This window comes from Rattus rattus, chromosome 2 (assembly GCF_011064425.1).
Source record: "Rattus rattus isolate New Zealand chromosome 2, Rrattus_CSIRO_v1, whole genome shotgun sequence".
In the NCBI taxonomy this organism is placed as follows: domain Eukaryota; kingdom Metazoa; phylum Chordata; class Mammalia; order Rodentia; family Muridae; genus Rattus; species Rattus rattus.
Genome location: NC_046155.1, coordinates 9,210,172 through 9,236,106, shown reverse-complemented (window position 1 = coordinate 9,236,106; position 25,935 = coordinate 9,210,172). Strand labels below are relative to the sequence as shown.

Sequence of the window (25,935 nt, the reverse complement as noted above, 5' to 3'; positions counted from 1 at the left end):
TGTCTCTCTCTGACATCTACCCGGCACCGCCTTATCTTCGTGCCTGGGGCTCAGTTTGCTCCTGCTCTTCCTTTGTTAGAGTCTCTTCCGCTGTTCATCCTGTAAATATGCTCAACCTTTGGCTCCAACCTACCCCTCCTGCCTTTCTCTTCCCTTCTTCTATTCTTTCAGCAATACCTTCCTACACACCTCATCTACACCTCAAGTGATCTTAGATCTTGCCCCATACTGAGCTGTATTCTTTCCTGCTCGAAACCTCCATCTGCAGGTCCTAGAGAACCTAAACCTAGAATACCACCAAGGAGCTGATCCCCTTCCTGCCGTTCATTCCCTTGCCTCCCCTAATCGACTAATGGCCCAGCCTGCCCAGCTCCCCTTATAGCCAGCCCACCCCACTTAGTCTATCCAAGGACTGAGAATGTAGCCCAGTGCTACGGCATTGGCCTGCTATACACAAGGCCCTACATCCAATCCCTAGCACCGCTAAGTAATTTACTGAGGCCAAGAAGATGGCACAGCAGGCAAAGGTGCTTGCTTGACCATCCTACTGATCTGAGTTCAATCCCTGAAACCCATGTGGTAGAAAGAGAATTGGCTCTTGAAAGTTGTCCTCTGACCTATATAGATCCACCTGCCCCTACCTCTGGAATGCTGGCTTCAAAGCCTTGAACCACCTCATGCAGCGACTTTTTTCACTTTTGATGCTCAATCTTACAGAACTTGGTATTCCACGTGGTCTCCTAGCTAAAGACTAAGCAGACCAGGCTGTGCTTGGCTTTCAAGATGATTGCATATGGCAGGGTTCAGAACTGGCAGATTTCGGGAACGGGGAGTGAGTTCCCACTTATATTCCCACAACACAAAGACCTGGAGGCAGACTGTTGCCAGGACCCTGCCAGACAAACTCAGTTTCTGAAGTTTCCCTGCACCATGGTAGCTGTAAGGAGCAAAACTAGGTCTCACCTTGTTTTGCTTAATATCTATTATCTGTTGTTTAAATTTTTATTACTTTTTATGTGTGTGATGCTTTGACTGCATGTATACCTATGCGTCACACGTGTGGCTGCTGCCCCTGGAAGCTGGGAGAGGCATTGGATCTCCTGAAATTAGAATTACAGATGATTATGAGTGGCCATGTGGGCGCTGGGAATCAAACCTGGTCATCTAGACTAGTAGCTCGTACTTTTAACCGATGAGCCATCGCGCCAACCCCGAAGAACATAGACTTTTAAGATTTATTTATTTTTGTTATGTGTCTGACTGTCTACCTACTTTTATGTGTCGTGTACTGCATATGTGCCTGGTGCCTGTAGAGGTCAGAAGAGAACACTGGATCGCCTGGACCTGGAGCTGTGGGTGAAGCCACCATTAGGATGCTGGACACTGAACCCAAGTCTTGTGCAAGAGCAGAAAGTGCCCTCACTCGCTGAAGATACCTCTTCAATCCATAAAGTACACACATAAAAAGAAAAACTTTAAAATTACACAGAGGAGAACACCCTAAGACTTGACGGTAAAATCGGAGTCAAAACTGAACCCATGCGTGCTAGGCTTGGTGGTTCCACGAGGGAAAGGGGAGCAGGAGGATCTGTGTGAGTTCCAGCCAGGGCTACAGAGTTAGGCCTTACCCCAGGAAAAACAAAACAACTAAGCAGCAAAGAGGAGAAAGGGAAGATCAGGAGGGATCTGGGAAAGTAAACAGAGGGAGGGGTGGGAAGTCTCAGGAAGAGGTCCCGAATGGACAAAAGTCAGGGGCAAATGGGGCCCGGAGGAAAGGTGGTGCATATTTTAAGAGCAGGAGTCAGTATGGGCTCCTCTCAAAGACTCAGGTTCTGTCACTGAGCAAGATGAAGAAACAAGGGCTGGGTCTTAGTTAGGTCTTTAAATATCTTGGCTCTGTCCTCTACACCAGAATACCCTCAGAGGCCCAGGCTGTATCAAGCTCCAGCCTGTTGTAGAGGATGCCTACACACAGGGTCCAACATGTTCTTTCCCCAAGGCTAGGAAAGACAACATATCCACCATGTTCTTGTTCCTAAGGTTTTGAAGGCCAAAGCTAACACCAAGGCCCATGGGGTCCACCTGAAAAAAAAAAAAATCACCGGCCAACAAAAGGACAAAAACGTCCTGCGACTGGCCTGCAAAAATCAATGCATGATACAACCACCTACCCAATCCATTGCCACTCTAGGACATATCCTTGATTACAGTCCCAAACCAGCCTCAACAACGTCCCTTCTCCACTAATCATACATCAAGTCTGCGGAAACCAGTCGGAAGTCACTCTGCTCCAGGCCCTCAACACCTACTGCACTCCCTCTGACCCTATGTACAGTCCGAAAGACTCTGGCTTATAAATCTGGCCTTTGTCCTTAGCTTCACAGTAATTTCTAGGCTGCTGGTTTTGTCTTAGGAGTTGTTTTGGGGGGTATCAGCTAGGCTGCCAAAGCGAGACACGAGGTGTGCAGCCTCTTGGGGAAATGGCTCTGAAGGGTTGCCCCAGAGCCTCCAGACAGGCTGGACACTAGGTTACCCGCATAGCTGATATGATTAAGCGCCAGGAAAACAGGGCTTGATGATGCCGGTCTGTAATCCCAATACTCAGAGGACTGAGCCAGGACTTCTATGAATTTGAAGACAGTTCAGTCTACATTGCTAGATACTCCCTCAAAAAAACCAAACAACGCAGAAACAAGGCGGGCAGATTGAGGCATGCCTGTAATTCTAACAGGTAGAGGCAGGAGACTAAGTTCATCATTCCCCATTCTTGGCTTTATTGAAACTCTGAGATAATCCAAAACTCTGGCCTCCTAAGGCTCAAGTGGATTTCCTGCTTCCTTGGTACCATTTATGGCTAAAGGTAGTCAGTCCTGGGATAAGGGAAACCTTCCTACCCTCTTAGGCTCTGCCCATGTACCCCTTCCTTCAGCTAGTTGTCTGTCCTTTTACTAATAAAACAGTTGCTATTGGTAGGGCAGTCCCACAACCCCTGCATGGCCTACCAAACTGTGTACCCTCTGACTGCCTTATAAAGAAGCCCTTTGTCATCTGCCCACCCCTTGCTGACACTTCTTACTCACTTATTCCCTCTTCATGAGCACCAACCACGTTCCCATTCATAAAACCAAAATCCACCCCAGACCCACCGCATGTCTAACTTTTGGCATTGTAACGGTATAACCTATCGTTTGACTTTGCGCTGGGCCACATGCACTAGTTAACTCGCCTCTCTCGTTAGACCTCCTCGAAACTCACGCCCAAACCTCCTCTCTCAGAATCATCCTTCTAGTTTTGTTTTTCCTTCTTATTTATGTGTGCCTTGCCTGCGCCTCATGCAAGCCTGGTGCCTGAAAAACTAGAAGTGGGTGTTGATCCCAAAAATAGGAGTAAATGATGGTTGTGAGCCACCATGTGGATGCTGGGAACAGAACCTGGGTCCTCTACAAGAACAGCCAATGTTCTTAACCTCTGAGTCATCTCTCTATACCCTGTTCCTTTTTGATCACTTATCCATATCCATCATACAGAAATATTTATTCCTTATTTCTTCTCCATTTCCACACAAGAGATTACATATACTAAGGAAGCAAAGGGTTTGTCTTGTTGGCTTTTTCTGGAGTTGGGGTATGGTGCTGGGGATCCAAGTCCCGTACATTTGGTAAGTGCTTCACCAAAGAGTAAAGAAGGGAAGCCCCAAACCCTGGCAGTATGCAGTCAACTCATCCCACCCCCTTTCCTTGAAGAGACACACTGGTAAAAAACAAAATAAAACTTCAAAAAATGAGAGAATTGACCACATGGGCTGGCGACCTGTGCTAAGAGAGATAAGAAGAGCTGGCAATTCCCAAGAGTCTGGGGTCAGAGTGAGGCCAGACACCTTGCTTGTTAACCTCGGAAGGACCCTTCTCTAGCCTTGGTCTCAAAATGATTACTTTAAAAGCTGGAATAGCTACATAGAAGTGGTTGAGACTATGGCGGGGGTAGGGGGAGCAAAATAAAACAAGAAGAAGAGAAAGTCCTTCTATGATAAAGGAAGAAGGAAAGACACGACCTCATGAGGCAGGGGTGATTTTTTTTATTTTGAAGACAAAAACACCCAGTGTAAGAATTCATATGTAATCTGCAAAAGTTTAAAAACAAAAACAAAATAAGGAGAGAAAGACCAGAATTCCAAAGGCCTGAGAGAGGAAAGAAGGGTGGCAGGTGCTGTGTAGAGGGATCAGGCCACAAAAGGGAACTGCAACAACAAGCCCTCATAAGGATTCAGGCTCAGGTTTTCCAGGTTCAGGGAGGTGCCCTCCTCACTGCTTAGCCTGGTGCTGTCAGTACTAAGCAAAAGGTTAGCACTGGCTGGCAGGCTTATGCCAGCAGGGAGGTTGGAGGCTCCTACCCCGGCTGACAGGCCCACATCCTGGAAGTTGAGCACCACCAGGTAACGCTCATTCTGGTCCCAGTGGCGGACGTAGGAGAAGAGGCCAGATGAGGAAGACAGTGCATCGAAGTCACCGTGTAACAGAGAGCGCTCCTTACCACGGAGGTCACTCAGTCGCCGGAACAGGGTGAGGAGGGAGCCAGGGTCTTCATTCTGGCCCTGAAAACGACAGACACACAGAGGGAAGGAATGAGGGGTCCCTGGACATCTGTAAGGCACCTGCCCACCATGAGGGCCAGGCCTGAACTGCTTACCTTCACTGTCATGTTGAGGCTTACAGGACTTGAGGTTTGGGAGTTGCTAGACTCATTCCACAGCATGAATGGAGCCTCCATAGGCTAACAAACAGAGAATGTGGGACTTTAAAAACAAAGGGTGGGTCCACTGCCCTTCCTGCCGTTCTCGATTCATTTCATCATTTTGTGTTTTTTCTGCTGGTGGATACCCTTGTGGCAGCGCCTCACCACGGCACACACCCTCTGCTTGTTCAGACTCTCATTAAGCTTCAGTTCCCAGAGGGCTCCAAGTCTGGCCAATGAGTGCAAAATACCACTGTCCAATCAAGTAATGTTGTCTACTGGTGTGGACATCTTATCAGACACCAGACATTACCTTTAGAAATAGGCCCTGGGGTCTGGGAGATGGCTCAATGGGTAAAAGCACCATGCAGGCTGACAACCTGAGTCTGGTCCCCAGAACCCACAGAGAGGGTCAAGGCAACAAGTTAATCCATAAACCTGTACTCCGATCTCTGTGTATGCAGCTACCCTCACACCCCGCACCCAGAAACGCAAGTATTCCCAGTTGAGTTCCATTCCAGAATGGGCTGCATGGTGTCTGAGGCCAGCCCAGGCTATAAAATGAGGCTAACAACAGGAAAACCCTGCCTAAAAGATATACACTTGCCATATAGCTCACAAGATGACCGACAAAGTTCCACCCCAAGGTTACTGTCTGTCTGTCACCACTCACAGATGCCGTAATGTGATACACTGTTTCCCACACTGGGCTGGGCAAGGACAAGTGGTACCTGTCCAGGAAGGGCAACTGCCTGAAGGCCAAGCTCATCCCCATAGCTGAAAACAGGAGTTCCTGGGAGAGTGAAGAGCAGCAGCTGGTAGAGTCGGAGAAACTGAGCCGGTATAAAGGATGTCAGGAGTCCTGCCTGCGATACCTGGAGGAAGACACAAGGTTGAGCATGTCCACCATACATCTACCACCTTCCCCCTTCCCTTAAACCCACCAGCATGCTACTTACACTCCAGCTGCACCAGCGGCTGCCAGTGGCATTCAAATACTTAATCACTAGGAGTTCTGCATGCTCCCCAGTGAAAACGGGCTGTGACAGGTATGAGCTGGTCAGCAGCAGATCGCTGGTGGATTCAAGTATGTTGACAATTTGTTGCAGGTCAGAGGACTCGGTCCCTGCAATCAAAAGCCTGCAGAAAGCAAGGATAGGAGGATCATTAGAAAATGTCAGGAGAGAAAGAATAAAAGAGAAGGGTTCTCGAGGCTCTCACAATGGGCTCAGACAGGCAGGGGTGTTGGGCACCTACCTGTCCTCACTGAAGTTCTTGGTGATATTCTGCCACTCAGCCAAGTACAAGGATGCATTCTAGTAGAAAAAAGCAGAGTCAGAACAGGGGACATCACTTAGCCCTGGCTGAGACCCACTCTTCTCACCAAAGCCTTTTGCCTCTCAACACAGAAAAAGCACTTACCGCCAGCTTTCCCACATCCCGAACTTGGAACCCATCCACACCGTCCTGCAACCAAGAACTCAGAGCCTCCTACAGGGGACAAAAGAACAGAAGAAAGATCAACATACAAGCAAGCCCTCACTTACCTCAAATTTCCCTCTGACCTATAGGAAATAGGGTTTCGGTCTCCCAGTTTCAAAGGTTAGCCCTTGGCTCCCCGTCCAACTGTGTAATAGCATTTTTCTATTCTGTCTTGCCTTTGGCAAATCACATACCTTCACTTTTAACAGCTACAGAAATGACCCAAGAGAAAAAAAGCACACACAGCTCTAAGCCTTAACACTTAAGTGTGTGGAGTGAAAACGCCTTCAGGCTGGAGACGAAGAAACAGACTCAGAGAAGACGACATGGCCAGGATTGTAACTGGGGTACAGCAGAAATCGGACCAAAACACCACTCAAGACCCTAAGGCAAATGTACTTGCTCCTCTCTGTTTCCTGAGGTTTGGAGAGCATGTTCTCCCACAAGAGCTGGTGGGAGCAAGGCCAAGAATGAAAAGTTTGAAATTCAAAACACAGCCTGAGGGCTGCTGAGACACCTGAAAAGAGGCCAGCTATGTAAAACAGGCCCAGGCCTGAAGGTTTAAGCCCTGACTTCAACTGGCACTAAGCACAGAACCCTGCCCCAAACCCCCTTTCTTCCTGTCTCACATGCTCTCCCAACTTCACCTGAGGCTACCACCTAAAAATAACACAAGTAACTTTTCTTTCTGACTTCAGACCAGTCTCCAACTCACTACATAACAGGCTGTCCTTTAACTTCTCATCCTCCTGCCTCCTCCAACTCTCAAGTGCTAGGACTATGGGCTTTCTCTACTTTGAACAAACTTCCTATCAAGCACAGGATCCCAGCACCTGGGAGTTTAAGGTTATCCTCAGCAACTTACTTCTAGAACACAAATCTCCCAGCAACTAGCAAGAGCGTCTCACCCACATACTTAAGAATCCAAAAGGGTCAGCATCTGCCTCTACTTTGTTATGTCCATCCTGGACCTGCCAGTGTCCTAAAACGTAGGTACCAGAGGCTAGGATGACATCAGGTTTACCCTGTTATGGTGGCTATGAAGTTTAAGCTACCACCTCAAGAGAAAGGAAGAGCAGAGAAGACCCCTTGAGACTTCATGAAGTGACTGCATCAGTCTCCTCACAAACAGACTGGCAATGACAGGTATTTTGTGGGTTTACAAAACAAATTTGGAAATAGCTATAAAATACTTGGAACAGGGGCGAGAGAGAAAGCTTAGTGGTTAAGAGCTTTTGCAGAGTTAAAAACTTGCAACTTTTACATAGGACCCAGGTTCAGTTCCCAGCACCTACACAGCAGCTCACAACTGTCTGTGACTTCAGCTCCAAGGGACCCAACAGCCTCTCTGGCTTCCTGGGGCACCAGGCATGCACATGATGCACAAACACATATGCAGGCAAACACTCACACACACAAAATCAGACCTTACAAAGCATTCATAGTGGAGTTAACTCTTTAAAAAATAATAAAATATGGGGCAAGATAAAAAGCCCAGATACATAATAAGACTCTAGTACTTATAATTTCAGACTGGGCTCCGTTCCAAACACATCAAACAAAAACTGGGAAACCAGTCAGGTCAGGATTCCCACAGAGAAAGAAAAGACTTCCTATCACAAAAAGAAAAATTAAACTTCCAAACTGACATCTGAGAAATTCCCTTCCTGGCACAGCCTTGCTTCCAGAGTAACGGAAACACAAAGAACAGAACAGTCAGAAAAGAAACAATATCCCTCTGGCTATGGGAAGAGGCTATGAGAAGAGAACCACGCTGAGTGCACGCGGCTTGCTATGAATAAATCCACACAATAAATCCCCAGCATCTATATGCCACCAGCCATAAAACCTCACCTTCATTTTGGTGGCTACAATGTCAGCCTGAGGAGGGAGGAACCATGCATTCTGGCCCTTGTAGTTGGGAGTGAGGTCCAAAATGATGTGAATGCCTAGGAAAATAACCAGGTGAGAGAAATTCTTTAGGGGAAGAAGAGGGAACAAGGAACTCCAACACACAGTTACTAAGTGTACCTATGTATAGTTTGTACAAAATCTGAATGAAACCCACAAAACCCCTCAGGAGGTTTTTATAGTAGAACAAATAACTTTGTGCTATTGGGCCAGGGGTTATCTCCCCAACAAGGTATGGTCTTGCAACATGTTTCCATAGTGAGGTTTTGGTTTCTTTCTTGTTTTTCCCCCCTTTAAGTCAGGGTTTTGTGTATGTGGGCTGGCTGCCTGAGGATAAACAGCCTCCTACATCTACTTCCCAAGTGTGGGACTACAGGCACATGCTCCCACATCTGTTTATGCTGTACTGAGGACTCAAACTCAGGACTTCACGGGCACTAGGCAAGCACTCTTACAAACTGAGCTACACTTTCAGCACTCTATATTGGGTTAAAGCAATATTTGAATCTCTTACACATATAGGAACTACTTTATAAATTTAAAAGCCACTTATTTGATCAAGCCATGGTGACACACTTAAGCCTAGCACTTGGGACCAGTGGAGCCCTGTAAACTCTCATCCAGCCTGGTCATGGCAGTAAGTAAGGTACAGGCCAACCAACCAGTTACAAGGTAAGACCCTGCCTCAAAACCAAAATAAATAAGAATTACTCTTACAAATGAACCACACTGTTTAGTGTGAATCATAGCATATCTCCCCTGTGCCTGCCCTAAAAAAACAAAGCCAGTTAGCAGACAAAAGCCCTATCCTGTTTCTTGGCCAGAATGCCAAGCCCTTTCTGCTTCCTTAAGACCTACTCTTTTTCTTGGCACTTTGTAGAAGGTCTTTAAAATCTTCCTGGGAGCCTAAATCGGGATCAATCTGTTTCAAGTCGGTTTCATTGACTTCATCCTTCTGGTTCTTGTGAATTGGGCCCAAAACTAGGCCCTTCACCTTCAGGCTGCTCAAGTACTCCAGATGGTTCTTCAGACCTATGATAAGGAGAGAGTTGGGTTAACAAGTAGGGCATGAAAAGCCTCCACATTCTCTCCACCACTTTCGCCAACTCCCTCTGAAGGGGGCTGGATCACGAGACAAAGTAGCTGACGCAAGGCACCTCACACATTACTCCAGAAACTGGTTTGAACTGGCTCAGGGGCCGCGTGGTTGGGGGAGGAGAAAGGGGATGTGCTGAGTCAGGCACCCTTAGGAAGAAGTAGGGGTCGGGTTAGCAGGGCTTTTGTTTTTTTTCTTTTTTTTTTTTTTTTTTTTTTTTTAATTTTAAGAGTGGAGAGGATTGTTTGCCAGGGGGTCGTCCCAGAAAATAGGGTTCGGTGAAGAACCATCAGAGTCCTGGGGATGGGAGGAGGGGAGCAGCAGAATGCCCGCTTAAACAAGGGGGGTTTTGTGGGGGCGAGGGGTGAGAGTGCGCACCCCACACTCACCAGCTATGCCTCTCGCTTCCGGGCCTACGAAGGCCTGAAGGTCGCCGATGCGGTAGAGGGCGCCCTTGTGCCACCATCTCTGTACCGGCAGCTCACGGCAGCGTGGCGCCCGAACGATGATAACCACGGCGCCCGCCAGCATACCCAGCCAACCGAGCCAGAAGAGCAGCAGCAGCGCCCAGCGGGTGCGCACCCAGCCCGGGCTGCCAGCTACCTTCAATAGCTCCTCCTTGGATAAGCCGGTGAACTTGACCCCGGCTTCCGCCTCGTCTTCGGCCACCTTAATCTTCACCAGACCGTTCTTCTCGCCGGCAGCAGCCCCGTCCGCTGCATTCATAGGCTGCTTCTCCGGTTCCAGCTCGTTCAGCTCCACATCTTTCATGTCCACTTCGGTGTCCTGGCTCATGGTACCTGCAGAAACGGTGACAGGACACGGCCTGTAGTCAGTGGGTCGCCTAGTTTGGAGAGGTGTTCCGTGAGGCTAGTTAGCTTAGCTTCCCTAACTGCTTCTGCCGCCAGGCGGGCGTGGCGGCCGGGAAGTGACTCAGGACTCCGCCCCGATCCACCTCTTAAAGGGATGCAGAGAAGTCTTTCGCACCCCCAGCCTCACTACGTGAGCCAGTCTATCCCTAACGCTTAATGCAGCCAGAGTCTGGGAAGCTGAGCTTGTAGTCAGTAACCCTTAGAATAACAAAGGTGAGTGTGTCCTGACCAGGTCCCAAAGCCCTCCTCCGGGCCCTTTCCGGGAGGAAGCCTCTGTTCTCTCTGCAAGTTGACACCAGCCTCCATCTGCGTCATCATCCCTTCGCCTCAGTCCGGGCTCAGGCTAACATCTGATCTCCCCAACTTCACACAGACCTTGGCACTACATTCCCACTTCTGCTTTACCCACATCTCCTCAGACTCTGGACTTAGCTGAGCTCCAGGACTCCCCTCGAGGCTTACCCGAACTCACCTTTAAGACTCCTTGAATTTAATTCCTCAGGCAGCAATTATTTATTGGGCACCCACTTTAATCCTTTCCTTCATAAATTGCATAGAATCAACTCTAATCCTTTCTTCTTGATTTTAAAATTCAACTGCAGAGTTGAAGTGGACACTACCCTTCTCATCCTATCCTAGTTACTAGTGAGAATGTTGGATTACTGGGAGTCAGGCATCCAGAAGAGACTAATGGGGCTGTAATAAACATTCCAAAGGTAATGAGGCATCTACCCTTTTAATATACAAGCTGTTGTGACTCTTAGCCACTTTGCAGTAATTCTCAAACCCTCTGGTGTGCCGGGCTACATCAGTTGACTATGCTAGGCCCTGGAGGCAGCTTAGATCCCTCACATTTTGAAAGATTCTCCAGTTCCCACCCACAGAGGCCCTTGGCCAGGAGGGTAAATGGGGCAGACTGGGCTCGCAGCAGGGACCAGTGGACAGCAACTCTTGGTGGTGCCAACAATCTCAGGAACTTCGTGTTCTTTACCACAGCCAATTTGGTTATTTTCAGAGAGAAGCAGAAGAAAACAACGGGTCCTTTCTCCCTCTCCCCACCTAGGCCAGCAGCCAAGGTTGCTATGTATTTGGAAGAAAGCAGAAGCCAAGGTCTGGACAGTAGAGAGGAAGGGATATGAAAAGTCTCATCACCTGCCACTGTCCTTTGGAATTCCCAAAGATCCTCCCCAGCCTCACTAGAGAAAAGGGTACATGCCAGCTCCTAGGAAGAGCAAAGTGGGTAGAGGTTAAGGGTCATGCCAGTGTTCACAGTTGATAAGAGTCCTACCTTGCCCTGGGCATGCCAGATAAGAAAAGTCCAAGATGGACTTTCTACCCAGCCAGAAAGCTCAAGGTTTGTGGACTGTGAAGCAGAAGCACTCTTTGAGAGGGTTCAATGAAACGCTCCCTAGAAACCAGATGGCTTATTGGATCAAACCAACAAAATGTTCATCTGGTAAAGTTGCTTACCCACCAAGACTGACAGCCTGAGCTCACTCCTCAATGAAGAGAACTGACTCCCAAAAGCTCTCTTCTGACCTCCACACATGCTCACTGCCCTCCACAAAATAAATAAAATTTAAGGTAGCACGGTATCTCCCAGCCCCCACATGTAAGTGGCAGAGATCTATTCCTAAGCATCTTAGAGATCTCCCGGCAGTCTCCACCTAGCACACCTTCCTGACCACTGCTGTCCGGACACAGCAGCTTCCCAGCACCTGCCAATTGCACAGCATAGTGTGTTTCCAGTCTTGATGCCTTATGAGCTGCTGTTCTGCTGTTTGGCTCTTCCTGCTAAGTTACTCTTCCTCATTCAAGCTCTAACTCAAGTGACAGCATTCCTCAGTGCTCTAGAGGAGACTGCTTTCCCTTATCCAGGATATAAAACAACGACTAACCCAGCTGACTAATATAAACTTAAAGGGCTGGAGTTCAGAGGATAGGTACTTGCCTACCGTGTGCAAGGCCCAGGGTTCAATCTGCAGCACCACAGGCATTGAAGAAGTGGGATATAGCACAGTCACTAGACTGTTTGCTTAGCATTTGAAAGCCCTGAGTTCTATCCCTAGTACCACATAAACCAAGCACAGAGGAGGCACAGGCCTAAAATCCCAGCACTCAAGAAGTGGAGGCATGAAAAGTTCAAAGTAACCCTCAACTACACTACAAGTTTGAGGCCAGCCTGGGCTACGTAAGACCCTGACTCAGAAACAAACATCACTCAAGACAAAAATGAGGTAAATACAGTAGATGTGCTGGGATGTGTAGATTGTGTGAGGCCATAGCGAGAACAGAAGCCCAAGAAAAGGCGCAGAGGAGACAGTTACCGAAGTCAGCAAGTATATATCGGTGAGAGGAGCATTTACATCATGTAGAAGCTAAGCGGTGGCACCATGACTGTGTAGCGCTGACAGTGCGAAAGGGAGGGACACAGCTGAGCCACTGAGGATGCAAAGACCGTAGGTATGAACCAACACATTTATCACAAGTAACCAAAGTACAAAGTGACTTGGAAACACTGAGTACAGCACATCCAGAACATCCTGTCATATGGTGAACACTGTCTACCACGTCCTAACATCACACCAACCCAGTGTCTAGTGTCTTTGATAACCTTGAAACAGTTCTTCCAGGCTGAAGCAAAACCAAAAGAACTGGAAGTATTAAAAGCCAGTAGCCTAGACCCACATTAGAACCACCATCATTTATGCATCCTGCAAAAAAGCACCCGTGTAACATAGGGTGTCTTGAACAGACCACACAAAGGAAGAAATGAAAGGCAGGATTTGGGCTGGAGAGATGGCTCAGTGGTTAAGAGCATTGACTGCTCTTCCAGAGTTCAATTCCCAGCAACCACATGGTGGCTCACAACCATCTGTAATGGGATCTGATGCCCTCTTCTGGTGTGTCTGAGGACAGCTACAGTGTACTTACATACATAAAATAAATCTTTAAAAAGAAAGGCAGAATGTGTGGGTCCAGCTATTAATAGAGGATAGCCATGTTCTTAAACAGCCTCAGAAAACTAAGTAGAAGGGAACTAGGTGTGAGGAGCATCTGCCATCCAACACTTTGGAAGGGAGATTACAAGTTCTAAGCCAGCCTAGGGTACAGAGGGAAACATGATCTCAGAAATAAATAAATAGTAGGAGGTGGGGAGAAGAGATGGCTCGGGGTTTAAGAGGACCGGCTGCTGGGGCTGGAGGGATGGCTCAGTGGTTAAGAGCACTGACTGCTCTTCCAGAGATCCTGAGTTCAATTCCCAGCAACCACATGGTGGCTCACAACCATCTGTAACAGATTCTGGTGTATCTCAAGACAGCTACAATTATTCATATCCATTAAATAAATAAAATATTTTTTTTTTTTTTTGGAGCTGGGCACCGAACCCAGGGCCTTGCGCTTTCTAGGCAAGCGCTCTACCACTGAGCTAAATCCCCAACCCCTATAAATAAAATATTTAAAAAAAAAAAAAAAGAGGACTGGCTGCTATTCCATAGAACCAGGGTTCAATTCCCAGCACTCACAGGGCAGCCAACAACCACTTAGAATTCCAGTCCCAGAAGTTCCTATGCCCTCTCCTGGTCTCAGGGACACAGCACACACATGGAGTGCCGACACTGATGCAGGCAAAGCCACCCACACACATAAAATAGACCTTTAGAATCAATTAATGACTCTATTCGTTAGACCAGGGTGTGGTTCAGTAGTGGTAGGCGCACTTGCCAGGCACACACAAGGCCCCAGGGATCAATAAAAGACAGAAAACCTTAACTTAGGGCCCAGTGAGATGGCTAAACAGATAACGGCCTCTGCTGTCAAGTATGATGACCTGAGTTTAATCCCTGGGACTCACATGGTGGGGAGAGAACCAACCCTCAAAAATGGCCTCCTGAACTCCATCCTTGCTACATAGCACCCACTCACATGAATACGTAAATAAATTAAAAAATAAATTATGGGCAAGCGCAAGGCCCTGGGTTCGGTCCCCAGCTCTGAAAAAAAAAAAAAGAAAAATATTATTGAATAGATAAATATATAGTGTTAGGGTTACGGCTTAGTGGTATGGTGTGTGTTTAACACGTTCAAGTCCCTAAAACAAAGACGAACAGACGGAACTTCTCCACTTGGGTCTCCCAGTTCCAAATACGCTCTAGTCATTTCCTGTTGCCACCAGGTGGGGGCAGGGTTGTTCTTTGACCAAACATTCATCAGCACTCTAGCCAGAGAATCAAAGGAGACTGAAGAAAAAAAAATCAGTCAAAAATATAAAGGGAGGTTGAGGCAGGAGGAGTCAGAGCTCAAAACCAGCCCAAGCTCTCAAGAACAAAGTACGTGCACATCTCTGCTTAGTGAGCACCACCTAGCACGCATGGGCCTATATGTCTGGCATCGTCCAGATCCCCATCTATCATCCGTGCAGCTGAAGTAATAAATTAATAACTACATACTGTATTCTATTAGTGTCTTACATCCTCCTAGATAATGGGGAGACAATTCTGCATAAGGCTGAATCTCAAGCCTTTCGTGGCTGGTAAGAGTGGTGGATCAGGATCAGGGAGCAAACTGGTGAGACCGCTCAGCAATTAAAGGTACTTGCCTTCAAGTGTGTTAAGTCAGTCCCTGAGACTCACTTGGTCGTGATGTTGTGATGACCTGTGTGCTGTCTCTGGGACCCACAGTAAGAGAGAAACAACTCCTGAAAGTTGCCCTCTGACCTCTACATGTTTGAAAAAAGACTCAGATGGTCAGCTTTAACTACCAACTGGACATGACCTAAATCACCTGGGAAGAGAGTCCCAGTGAGGGACTGTCTGCCCTGGGCTGACCTGTAGCCATGTCTGTGGTTCACAGGCTTATTTGATATAGGAAGACAAAGTATACGGCGTCATTCATTCCACAGTGGGTCCTGAGCTAGGAGTAGAGAACTTGAGCTAAGGACAAGTAAACAAGCAGGTGGGCGTGGATGCAGTCATTGTTTTGTTCTTGGCTATGGATGTAACGTGGCTTTTAGACGCTTGTGCTGACTCCCTGACAGTGATGGACTGTAGCTGGAAAGTGTAAGCTACAATAAACCTCCCTCTCCACTAAGTTGCTTTTTGTCAGGGTTATTTTATCACAGCAACAGAAAGAAAAGTGGAACAGAAACAAATTGGCAAGGAGCAATGTTTCTTTACAGCAGTATTAGTCAAACTGGATTGTAGCCTTAATAGCAAAGGGGCACTGAAACACTGTAAGGGGAGAAGTGAACTGGACGGTTGTGTTTAATTTATGTGTAAGGGTGTTTTGTTTACATAGATGTCTGTGTACTATGTGCCCGTCTGGTGCCCTTAGAGACCAGTAGAGGGCATCGGACTCCCTGGAACTGAAGTTACAAATGGCTGTCAGCTGCCTGTGGATGCTGTGAATTGAACATTCTAGCTACAGCGTACAGAATGGACTAGAAGGGAACAAACCCTGGAGTGTGATAGTTTGTGGGAAACAAAAACAAAAGCCTACAAAACAAAACCAAACTCGGGGGAAGACTAGGGATGTAGCTCAGTTAGTAGAGGGTTTGCTAGCATACAAAAGTCCTGGGTTTGAACTTCACTGCCTCTTAAAACCTGGCATCCCAGCACATACCTGCAATCCCAGTACTCAAAGCGTAGAGGCAAGAGGATCCAAAGTTCAAAGTCAACTCATCCTTGGCTAGATACGGACTTCCAGGCCAACCTGGGGTACATAAGAACGTGACTCAAAAATATAGGCGGGAGAGATGGCTCAGTGGTGAAGAGCACTGACTGCTCTTCCAGAGGTCCTGGAAGTTCAATCCCCAGCAACCACATGGTGGCTCACAGCCATCTGTAATGAGATCTGGTGCCCTCTTCTGGTGTGTCTGAAGACAATGACAGTGTACTCACATAAAATAATAAACAACAACAACAAACAAACAAACAAACAAAAAACCAAGGGCTGGTGTGAAGGCTCATTGGGTAAAAATACTTGCTGCACAACCCTGATGGCCTGAGTTCAACCCCTGGAATCCAAACTGTAAGGACAGAACGGACTCCTCCTCAAAGTCGACCTGTGACTTCCAGATATGCTAGAGCATGCACACTACTGAACCCACACACACACACACACACACACACACACACACACAAGAAAAGAACCAATGAGCTGTTAAAGTATAATTTTTAAAGGTTGAAATACAACTCAATACAAATACAAGATGAAACGTGATTTTATTCAACATATTAAAGAACAAATAACTCCATTGGCTCCAGGTCTTGCCGGATACACACACATACACATACACACGCACGCGCACACACACACACACACACACACACACACAAACATACAGATATACACACACATACACACACATAAGTATATGTATCATTCTCATTTGGAAAATGAAATTATTTTGTTTTGGCTTGCTTTTGTTTTCTTTTTAATTTTTATTTATGTCTATGTTTGTGTCTTCACAAATATTTGTGTACAGGTGGCCAAGAAGACCAGAAAAGAGTTAGATTCCCTGAGCGGGAGTTACAGGTGGCTGGCTAGAAGCCACACAACATGGGTGCTAGGAACTAAATTTCGGTCTTCTACAAGAGCGCCATTTGATCCGAATTGCCGAATCATCACTTCAATCCCTACTGTAAACGCTACAGAATCCACCTTTTAAAAAGAATAAAGGTGGGACGTGACGTTGCGCACCTTCAATCCCAGCACTCGGGGAAGAGGGCAGGTGGATCTCTGTGAGGTTGAGGCCAGCCTGCTCTATAAAGCAAGCTCCAGGACAGCGAGGGGTACACAGGAAAACCCTGCCTCAAAAAACCAAAAACGAAGACTAAAGTACAATTTTTTTTTCTTTTTTTGAGACAGGGTTTCAACTATGGAGCCCTGGCTGGATTAGAGCTCAAACTCTGGTGGACCCTACCTCCCTAGTGCTGGGACTTCAGGCATGTATCAACATGCCCAGCGTTGTTTTTTTTAATTAAGTTTATTTACTTAGGTGTGTAAGTGAGTACCACATATGTGCCAGGTGCCCTTGGAGGCCAGAAGTGTGGATTGGTCCCCTGGAACTGGAATTGCAGATGGCTATGACCTATGAACTGAACCAGGGTCTTCTGAAAGAGTAACCAGTGCTGACTTTGGAATTAGGCTGCCTGGATTTACACCTTGGATCTGATATTGTTCAATCTGGATAACATTCGGCAAATTACTTAACCTCTTTGGGCCTTGGGTTTCTCACCCATTACTTTACATTAACACCTTCCAACTTGAATAGTAGGATTATTAAATGAGGTCATGCAGGAGAGCAACTAATAAGAGTAGTAATTATCACTTACAAGGCGAGCTTATGCATATAAATGTTTATTATATGCGTATGACTAATGAAGTGATGCTGCTGCAGAGTCTCAATAACCAGTCTATAGCTGCGACCTAGACAACTGGTAATTTCTACGAATTGCTTCCTCTAGAGTTCTTTATATCTAAGATCACCCATTTATAAAATGAGGGTTGTCCCTAACTCTTAGTAGTGTGGAATATTAACTCATATTGGGTGCTTTAAATGGTAAGCCCAGCTGTGTGGAGAGGTATCAGACTCAGTAGTATAGCACTTGTCTACACATGCACATAGCAGGTTTAAACTATAGCACTGCTAAAATCAAAAACATGCAACATGCTCCATACGTGATATATAATGCTGGCCCTACTTCATTCAATCCGGGCCAAAATCATGGCGAAAATAGACCATAAAGCAAAACAAACAACAACAAAAAAAATCGGTCTCCAGAATGACGCAGGACATCTAGTCCTGACTGTGTTTCCCTAAAAGGCTCCATGCAAGGAAGCGAAAATCTAACCGAGCTCAACCCAGGGCCCAGTACCTGAGTCGCCAGCTGCGCTGACAACCTGGACATCAAGCCCCGTCTGCGCGCTGGGCGGCTGGCGGGGAACCGAGCCGCCGCCGGTGGAGTGTTCAGTAGGTTCGGGATCCATAGAGATGGATCGACACGCGGGCTTAGTGTGAGTAAGGGCAAGAAATCACGTCAACGTGTGAATATATTTGGTGGTTGTGACCCAGACTGTCGAGATGTAGCGGTAGGGAAGCCAAACCTCCGACGATGACGTCTCATCCGCAGTGGGTAGGAACCGCCTGGTAGCAGCCGCCGCACTCCCCTAGAGCGCCTGCGCCTCTTTTTCCGCGCTGCAAAATCGGAGGCGGAGCACTCCACACGCGCCTTTGGGCGGAATCCTCTACCCACAATTCCTCCGGCTCGCCCAACGCTTACCTTAGCGCCTGCGTCCCTCCTAGTCCCACCTCCAAATCCCGTGGGCCTCTGCGACACGCTATTTATAGGCCACACATTGTTCTTTTCGGTCTCATTTTCCTTTGCTCTGGGTAAGTGTTCTTTGTGGCCTGTGATTTTTCTTTTTAACCTCCCCCCCCTTAGCCAGCCTAGCTTTAACTATGGCTGGCTTCTATCAAAAGGATCTACCTGCCTCTGTTGTGAACCACCGCTTGTATATTTCTTATGAGATGTTTGTTTCTGGTGGTTTAAGAGACGCCCGTGGATATAGCGTTCGTAGACGTGGACTTCAGTAATGTGCTCCATAGTCATAGTGGGGAGGCCATGTTGGGGCGTTCAGGATCTAGAGACGGCAGGGTTATGTGAAGGACAAAATGGTGGCGGCAGTGCGAGGCCATGCCCTATGATGAGGACCTTTTCACAGACCTGTACTGATCTCTGTGAGGATAAGTAACTCTGAGGAGGCTGGCCCCGGACCTACGGCCTTCTGACCCTGCAGAGGTTGTAATGTAAAAGCGGTGTAGGAATAACCCGATGCTAACTGTTTGCTCTTACAGGTTTAAGGTACTCGTTTACATGCGAAAGAATAGCACGCTCTCATTTCAAAGTAAGTGTTAATAACTACTAGGGGTTTCTTTTTTCTTTATTTTTTTTAGTTGAGTATAAGTTATGAACGTGCTACGGGGATGATTTAGAAGCTGAACTCTCTCTTTCTGATGGTTTAGTGGAGAAATCAAAAATTCTCTGAGTAGCACAGTCTGTAGCAAGTATTTGGGCAGTTGAGTAAATTCTGATATTGGAGTTGGGTTTTTATTTCTGTTCCAGATATGGCTAATGTCGAAGCCGTTTGCACTTTGGAGCCAGGCCTGTTCAATTTTACAAATAGCAAGTTTTTCTTACAGTCAGGTGGGTATCGCGACTTGTGCTTTCCTTGGGAGCACATTTAGGTGTCCACTTGATGATGAATGTATTATAAATGACAAGCATATGGCTGAGCTTAGGTGATGTCATCTTACTGCTGAAAAGTGGGCTGAAAAAAGAAGAGGCTTAGGTAGTAGCTGTGATTGCATTAAAAAGTGACATTGTTTTTCTATGTTAAGTGTACTGTGACAACGTGACTTGAAACTACCAGAATCACAGCCGGGATGAATGCAGGTAATAGTCCAGATGGAACTTGGGCATTCTCTTAGGGTAAATAGTTGGGAAACACTGAAGTGGCACACTATCTTTGCTGCTTATGGGTTCTGCGTATCTATTTAGGCTTTGCTCACTCAACTCACTGTCAGATGATTTGAATTGATACACTGATAACTCCGTGAAGGTGTGAATTTATAGCATGTTAGAGTTCTGATGGCAGTTGATGGGAAGGAATAGGTATCTGTTCTGTCCTGACCATTGAAAGTGACAAGTTTGTTGTTTTTTTTTATTTTTTACTCTTCCCCAGGTTTTTTTGGTGGTGATTTCCTTAAAGGTAAGGGAGTTTTTTTTTTTTCCCTGATACTGATGAAGGCTGGGTCTGACTGTATAGTATAGCTAGTGGGCTTTGTCACTAAAGCCTTCCTTAGCATGTTCCCTTTTCCTCCTTATTTTTCCTGGATACTTAAGTACTGACAACTCCAGATCAAACTGAGTGTGGAGTATTTTGCTTTAACACTTTAGGAGTGGCAAACAATTTATAACTGGCAGGGTTTGAGGACAACCGTGTTGAAAAACCAAAAGATAATGCTAAGACAGGTCTTAACCAATGTGGATACTTTGACTAATTAACTTTGTTAATTTAGGAGGAGGTCGTTCCTGCACGCCATCCATCTCCAGCGTTCGAAGGTTAGATTGTTGGGGTGTTTCTTGTTCACCCAAGTTGACTGTTTCTGTGATGAATCAACTAGCTCACTATGACTGCTAATGAAAACACTGGAACACCTGAGAAACTGAAGGGTGGCGTGTTGGGGCAAGGGTGTTATATCAAGCCTTTTCAATAGTTTGTTTTTCTCCAGGTTCTGTTAGCAGTGCTGTTACTTGGTGCTTCAGAGGTAAGTAATTGCATCCAGCGTGCAGTGGTGTGCACACTGCTGGACTCTCAGAGGTCCTAAGTACTTCATATATATGATGACTTTCATAGAATCTCGTTCGGCTGATGATTGCTGTTGAGACTTGGAAATCTGATTTTTCTGAGGATGATGGGTTGGATGGGAACGATCTGCCAGGATTTTTAACATTGCCGATCTTGTGTGTTTCAGATATGGTGACTGGCCGAGCGCAAAGGAGCCATGCTAGGTAAATGTTCTAGCAATATTATTGTTTATTAGGTAGATATGTAATGGCTTGATCCAGTGCTTTCCTGCTCACCCTGATGAACTGAATACCGCCCCAGTCTGATAGCTGTGGAGAAAGGTATTTTCTGAGTTGAGCTCACCTGGATCAAACAGGAAGGGTCTTATGCTAGTTAGTATATGATCTCTGTAGGATAAGTTTAGGCAATAAGGATAATGACCCAAATTTATTTGCTGTTTTGCAGGAAAACTAAGAGCACATCTTCATAAAGTCCAGGATAAAGTAAGGTGAGAAAACTAAGATGTAAAGTGTACCAAGTTAATAACTTCCCTATGAAGAAACATTCACACGTCTTACTTCCTGTCCTAGCTCCAGAGCCTGAAAAGGTGAACCCACTGGGGCTGGCTGGGGGAAAAGAGGAAGTTTTGTTCCAGAAGGAACTGTCTGAGGGATCACTTGTATGCGTAGAAAGGAAGAATTACACTTTGATTAAAAAGGAAACAAGGTGGTTTATCTGTTTTTCAGGTCTGAGGAAAGGAATGAGGTGTGTGTTAGAGGTAGGTAGCCCTTCAAGTCATTGTAATTAGGTGGGCAGGGTAGATTTTGCTTTCTGCTAATTAAAACTTTTATCTTACAGGAACTGAAATCAAAGATCTGATTACCTAGGCCAGTGGCACAGCAAACTTCAGAATTCATGGAATATAGCCTGATTCCTTGTGGGTTTTTAGCATCTGAGCAGTATTAGTGGCATTTCAAGTGAAATGGTTGATCTCTTCAGTACCGCTGGAGCAGATTAATACTTATTTCTCTGCCCCCCCCATACCCTTTTCCTCTTCTCCTTAGACTACTTTTTAAAATTGAAATATTTGCAATTCTAAATTTATCTTCCTTGCTTACCATTGTTAATCTTATCCCTTCCATAGTTATTTGTGCTGTGTTCTTTTTGGTCCTAGTAATAAATGCTTTTTATGCTATTGTGTGATTCATCTATTTGGAATGCCAAATGTCAATGAATAATCATTAATCATTGACAGTTTACATTTGGTTTGGGTGGGTCCTGAGAATTTGGGTTTTATGCAGGTGTGTTAATGTATTTGCATCAATGACTGGCTGGTACCATAGTGAGTGATACCCTGGGAGTGAGGTCTTGTGGTTGTCACATGGGTACTGGGAGGTTGAAGCCAGGCTTTGCAAAGCAGTAACTATCCTGCCCAGGTTGCACATGTCAGGAGTGAGGGGGGAAGCAGAGGATGTCAAGTTTCTATGTCCTCTGAATAGTTTTGCCAAACAAAGGATGTTCCCTCTATAGAGTTGCCAGGATTAGACAAAAGGTTGGTCCTGAGAAGACCACCTAAGCATGTTGAAGTATTTAAGCATATAAGGACCAGTAAGTTATTAAAAATACCACAAGCAGTTGGGGATTTAGCTCCACAGTAGAGCACTTGCCTAGCATGCACAAGGCCCTGGGTTCCGTCCCCAGCTCCGGAAAAAAAAAATGCCACAAGCAGGGTTGGGGATTTAGCTCAGTGGTAGAGAGCTTGCCTAGCAAGTGCAAGGCCTTGGGTTCGGTCCCCAGCTCCGGGGAAAAAAAATTAGGCAAGACTAGTATGGGAGCCACTGTTCTCCACAACAGAGAACACCGGGTGGAGATGGCACATTTCTTTAATTCCAGCACTTGGGATGTTCCAAACTAGCCTGGTCTACAGAAAGTTCCAGGACCGCAAGAAATACAAAAACCCTGTCGAAAACAGTAATTGGGATAGGGCAAGGATGCTTGGTTTCTAGTAGGCAAGGAGTTAGATTTGAGGTTTTAATTGGTGGGTTCTAGTGTCCTGCAATTCCAATCAAGTTTGTTCTTGGCTACATAGAAAGGTCGAACCAGGAGATGGTATGGGCACACAGAATTCAGTAGGTGGTTCCCACTAACTGAAGTGCCAGGGCACATTCCCCACAGGTATACTCAGAACAGTGCACTTCAAAAGCACCCTACCCTCAATATAATTCCCTTTGTGTTCTTGATTCATTCCTGTTCTGTGTACTTTTCTAGTCCATCATGGGGAGAAATTCCCACTAAGGATCCTATCGATGTCTGGCAGGAAAGTCAGTTCCTAGCACTCACAGCAGGAGGCTCACAACGAGCTACAGCACCATGTCCAGGGGATCTCACACCCTCTTCTGACCTCAAGTCACCAAGGAAAACACTTCAAAAACCCGTAAGCTCACACTCAAGCACAGAAAAGAAACATTTCAGCCTGGCATCCCAGTTCACCACCCTAACTCCAGCACTTTGGAAGCTGAGAGGCGAGTTCCCCGTCACCCAGAGTTACATGGCAAGTCTGAAAACTAAAACCAAACACAGCCTGGGAAGATGGTAAAAGAGCCACAATAGTTTGAAGACCTTAGTTCGATCCCCAACACCCATCCCTAACATCCAAGTATTAAAATAACAAAAGCCAAGTGGTGGTGGTGCACACCTTTATTAGTCCCAGTGCTCAAGAGGTGATCTCTGAGTTCAAGGCTAGCCTGATTTACAGAGCACTAGGACAGTCAGGGCTACACAGAGAAACGTCTACAAAAAAAATCCAGAATACAAAGAGCATTGACAGGACCTATCTGTACTTCCACCTCTAGGAAGACAAAGACCAGAGGATCCCTGGTGCTTGCTGGCCGGTCCGTCCAGCTGAAATCAGTGGCTGTACTCCAGTGAGACATGGTGGAGGTGGGTGGAAAGGTGGCATACAGGTTAAAAGCACTGCTTCTCTTCCGGAGGAGGAGTTGTATGCAGTTCTGCAAGTCTTGGGCTATAAACCTGATTAGAGGTGGAAGGGAATGAAGGGAAAACATAACGTACTTACAGGTCTGTGTGCTCACTAAGGTGGAATGGAGCCTACTGCCTCCTAACTGAAGCTCAGCCTCATTATTAGAACGTAGCTTATTAGGCACACGGGACAGGGGTAAGGGTTGGTAGTCTCTCCAAGACGTCTCTATAGCCAGGTAGTCTCAGGCTGTGAACATTCGGGAGGATGGTGCTGGCTGCAGTTGTTAGTTTTTCGTTCATTTGGTTTTGTTTTACACAATCACCAGTTAAACACTCGTACTTGGGTCAGAAGGCAACTTTGACTTCTAGCCTAAGCCATATGGAGACCATACTTGTCACTTTCTCCTAGGTCTAAAGCCTTGGCCTTTGTCACGTCATACACTCAGGACTTCACTCACTCATCTATAATGAAAATTCTGGAATTTTGGTTTCTTTAAAAACAGAAACGTGGGCTGGAGAGATGGCTCAGCGGTTAAGAGCACTGACTGCTCTTCCAAAGGTCCTGAGATCAATTCCCAGCAACCACATGGTGGCTCACAACCATCTGTAATGAGATCTGGGGTCATCTTCTGGCCTGCAGGCACACATGCAGACAGAAAGCTGTATGGTGTATAATAATAAATAAATATTAAAAAAAAAAAACAACAGAAACGTATAGTGTTTTTATGGGCTGGAGCAGCGATGGCTCAGTGGTTAAGAGCACTGACTGCTCTTCCAGAGGTCCTGAGTTCAATTCCCAGCAACACATGGTGCTTACAACCATCTGTAACAGGATCTGATGCCCTCTTCTGGTGTGTCTGGCGATAGCAACAGTGTACTTATATAAGTAAAATAAATAAAACTTTTTTTAAAAAGTGTTTCTATTTTAATTCCAGGTGTGCAGATATGGTGCTGCTTCAGACTGTCCACAGCAGCTGACCATGATTTTTCTTGTGCTCTTTAAGTGTGGTTTTACTGCAGATAGTTTCTGCGAGTGTTTGACGATTGACACTCTGGGAACTTTTCATGGAGTAGATAAATGCTAGGGCCCCCACGAGGCAGGGTTGGTGGTTATTGATCCTTAGAGGGCTTATTTGCAGTTTTCAAAGAAGAAACAAGAAATTATATTCAGGGATTCTCTCTTTCTCTCCCTCTCCCACTGGACATTGAGATTCTAAAGTAGGTGGACCAATCAGGATAATGTTAAAATGGGATGGGCAGGATTATGCAAATGACTGTGCCAAGGAGGCAGATGGTAACAGTTTCAGAGCACTATTTAAAACAAAAACAAAAACAAAAAAAAACTATTGTGTAGTATAAATTGTGAAACACTGATTTAAACAAATTTATATATCGGAGAATATTTACAACATCAGGCCTACATCAAAATCAGGAAAACAAAAGCTCTGAGCAATTAGAAAGAAAAAAAGTAACGTTTCTCAGTCTTTTGACTAAAATCAAGTGTAGTGTCTGTTCTTATTAGTTGTCAGTCTGCCATTATCTCTTGGCAGGCTTAGGTTTCCAGAGCTTACTATCAGTTTTATTTCAGAGTTCTCAAGGAGTGAAACTTGCTCTTTACAGTGGTTTCTTTTATGTGTATGGGTGTATTGGCTGCCTGGATGCAAAGTTCAGGACCCATGGCAGCATGGCAGCCAGTTGTAATCCTCGACGAGGGTGCTTCTTCTTTATTTTTTTGAGCCGAGGACCGAACCCAGGGCCTTGTGCTTGCTAGGCAAGCGCTCTACCACTGAGCTAAATCCCCAACCCCCATGAGGGTGCTTCTGTAAGAGCAGCCCGTATCTTTTTTTTTTTTTTTTTAAAGATTTATTTATTTATTATATATAAGTACACTGTAGCTGTCTTCAGATACACCAGAAGAGGGCATCGGATCTCTTTACAGATGGTTGTGAGCCATCATGTGGTTGCTGGGAATTGAACTCATGACCTCTGGAAGAGAGCAGTCAGGTGCTCTTAACCGCTGAGCCATCTCTCCAGCCCCTACTTTTTTTTTTTTTTTTTTTTTTTTTTTCTTTTTTTTTTTTTTTTTTCTTTTTTTTTTTTTAGAGCTGGGGGCGGAACCCAGGGCCTTGCGCTTGCTAGGCAAGCGCTCTACCACTGAGCTAAATCCCCCCCCCCTGGGCTCTTTTTTTTTTTTTTTTTCCGGAGCTGAGGACCGAACCCCGTACCTTTAAATATAAACCATCTTCCCAGCCTGAAAGTCACCTCAAACACTTCAAATGTTTTGTCCGTATTTTTTCAAAAGAGGTCGAAACCTTCATGAATTCTCTGAAGTCTTGCAGGGCAGGGAGTCCCTCTGGTTTACAGTGGTTCTTTGGACAGTGCAGGCAGGTGTAGCTTTGTGTGGAGAGCTTGCCTTCAGCCTGGACCGGAGGGGCTGCAAAACTCGGCAGATTCAGTTTTATCCCAGGACTCAGAATGCTGTTTTCTTAATAACTACTATTGTGGGGCCCT

General features: G+C 46.0%; 1 protein-coding gene, 1 long non-coding RNA gene and 8 other non-coding genes across 10 annotated transcripts; 9 read left to right on the top strand and 1 right to left on the bottom strand.

Moving 5' to 3' along the window:
• Positions 1–4,054: 4,054 nt before the first annotated feature.
• Slc3a2 (solute carrier family 3 member 2) lies at positions 4,055–18,217 on the bottom strand. Its single transcript, XM_032891580.1, has 10 exons — positions 17,973–18,217; positions 9,610–10,020; positions 8,983–9,156; positions 8,068–8,162; positions 6,154–6,222; positions 5,989–6,047; positions 5,691–5,871; positions 5,463–5,606; positions 4,687–4,770; positions 4,055–4,591 (listed from the first exon to the last, which is right to left on the bottom strand). Exons 1-10 carry the CDS (start codon positions 18,082–18,084, stop codon positions 4,220–4,222), a joined length of 1,701 nt encoding a protein of 566 aa, XP_032747471.1. The 5' UTR covers positions 18,085–18,217; the 3' UTR covers positions 4,055–4,219.
• Positions 18,218–19,073: 856 nt separating this feature from the next.
• LOC116894925 lies at positions 19,074–19,148 on the top strand. Its single transcript, XR_004387124.1, has one exon. It is a non-coding gene; the product is annotated as a small nucleolar RNA SNORD26 (small nucleolar RNA).
• Positions 19,149–19,348: 200 nt separating this feature from the next.
• On the top strand, positions 19,349–19,422 carry LOC116894924. The gene has a single exon (XR_004387123.1). It is a non-coding gene; the product is annotated as a small nucleolar RNA SNORD27 (small nucleolar RNA).
• A 254-nt stretch (positions 19,423–19,676) lies between these two features.
• On the top strand, positions 19,677–19,751 carry LOC116894923. The gene has a single exon (XR_004387122.1). It is a non-coding gene; the product is annotated as a small nucleolar RNA SNORD28 (small nucleolar RNA).
• A 260-nt stretch (positions 19,752–20,011) lies between these two features.
• LOC116890937 lies at positions 20,012–21,133 on the top strand. Its single transcript, XR_004386796.1, has 4 exons — positions 20,012–20,219; positions 20,390–20,425; positions 20,633–20,669; positions 20,911–21,133. It is a non-coding gene; the product is annotated as an uncharacterized LOC116890937 (long non-coding RNA).
• LOC116894922 lies at positions 20,261–20,324 on the top strand. The gene has a single exon (XR_004387121.1). It is a non-coding gene; the product is annotated as a small nucleolar RNA SNORD29 (small nucleolar RNA).
• On the top strand, positions 20,495–20,563 carry LOC116894926. Its single transcript, XR_004387125.1, has one exon. It is a non-coding gene; the product is annotated as a small nucleolar RNA SNORD30 (small nucleolar RNA).
• Positions 20,737–20,803, top strand: LOC116894927. The gene has a single exon (XR_004387126.1). It is a non-coding gene; the product is annotated as a small nucleolar RNA SNORD31 (small nucleolar RNA).
• Positions 20,994–21,119, top strand: LOC116894928. Its single transcript, XR_004387127.1, has one exon. It is a non-coding gene; the product is annotated as a small nucleolar RNA SNORD22 (small nucleolar RNA).
• A 3,761-nt stretch (positions 21,134–24,894) lies between the features above and the next one.
• Positions 24,895–25,094, top strand: LOC116895105. Its single transcript, XR_004387262.1, has one exon. It is a non-coding gene; the product is annotated as a U2 spliceosomal RNA (small nuclear RNA).
• The last annotated feature ends 841 nt before the right edge of the window (positions 25,095–25,935 follow it).

What these genes read in the sequence shown, in the direction of transcription:
- Slc3a2 (XM_032891580.1), bottom strand. Translation starts at nt 18,084, where the DNA reads ATGGATCCCGAACCTACTGAACACTCCACCGGCGGCGGCTCGGTTCCC. An exon ending in GGGATGTGGGAAAGCTGGCG is followed by an intron (nt 6,048 to 6,153) that starts GTAAGTGCTTTT and finishes TTTTTCTACTAG; the next exon opens with AATGCATCCTTGTACTTGGC. An exon ending in GCCTCAACATGACAGTGAAG is followed by an intron (nt 4,592 to 4,686) that starts GTAAGCAGTTCA and finishes TGTCGTTTTCAG; the next exon opens with GGCCAGAATGAAGACCCTGG.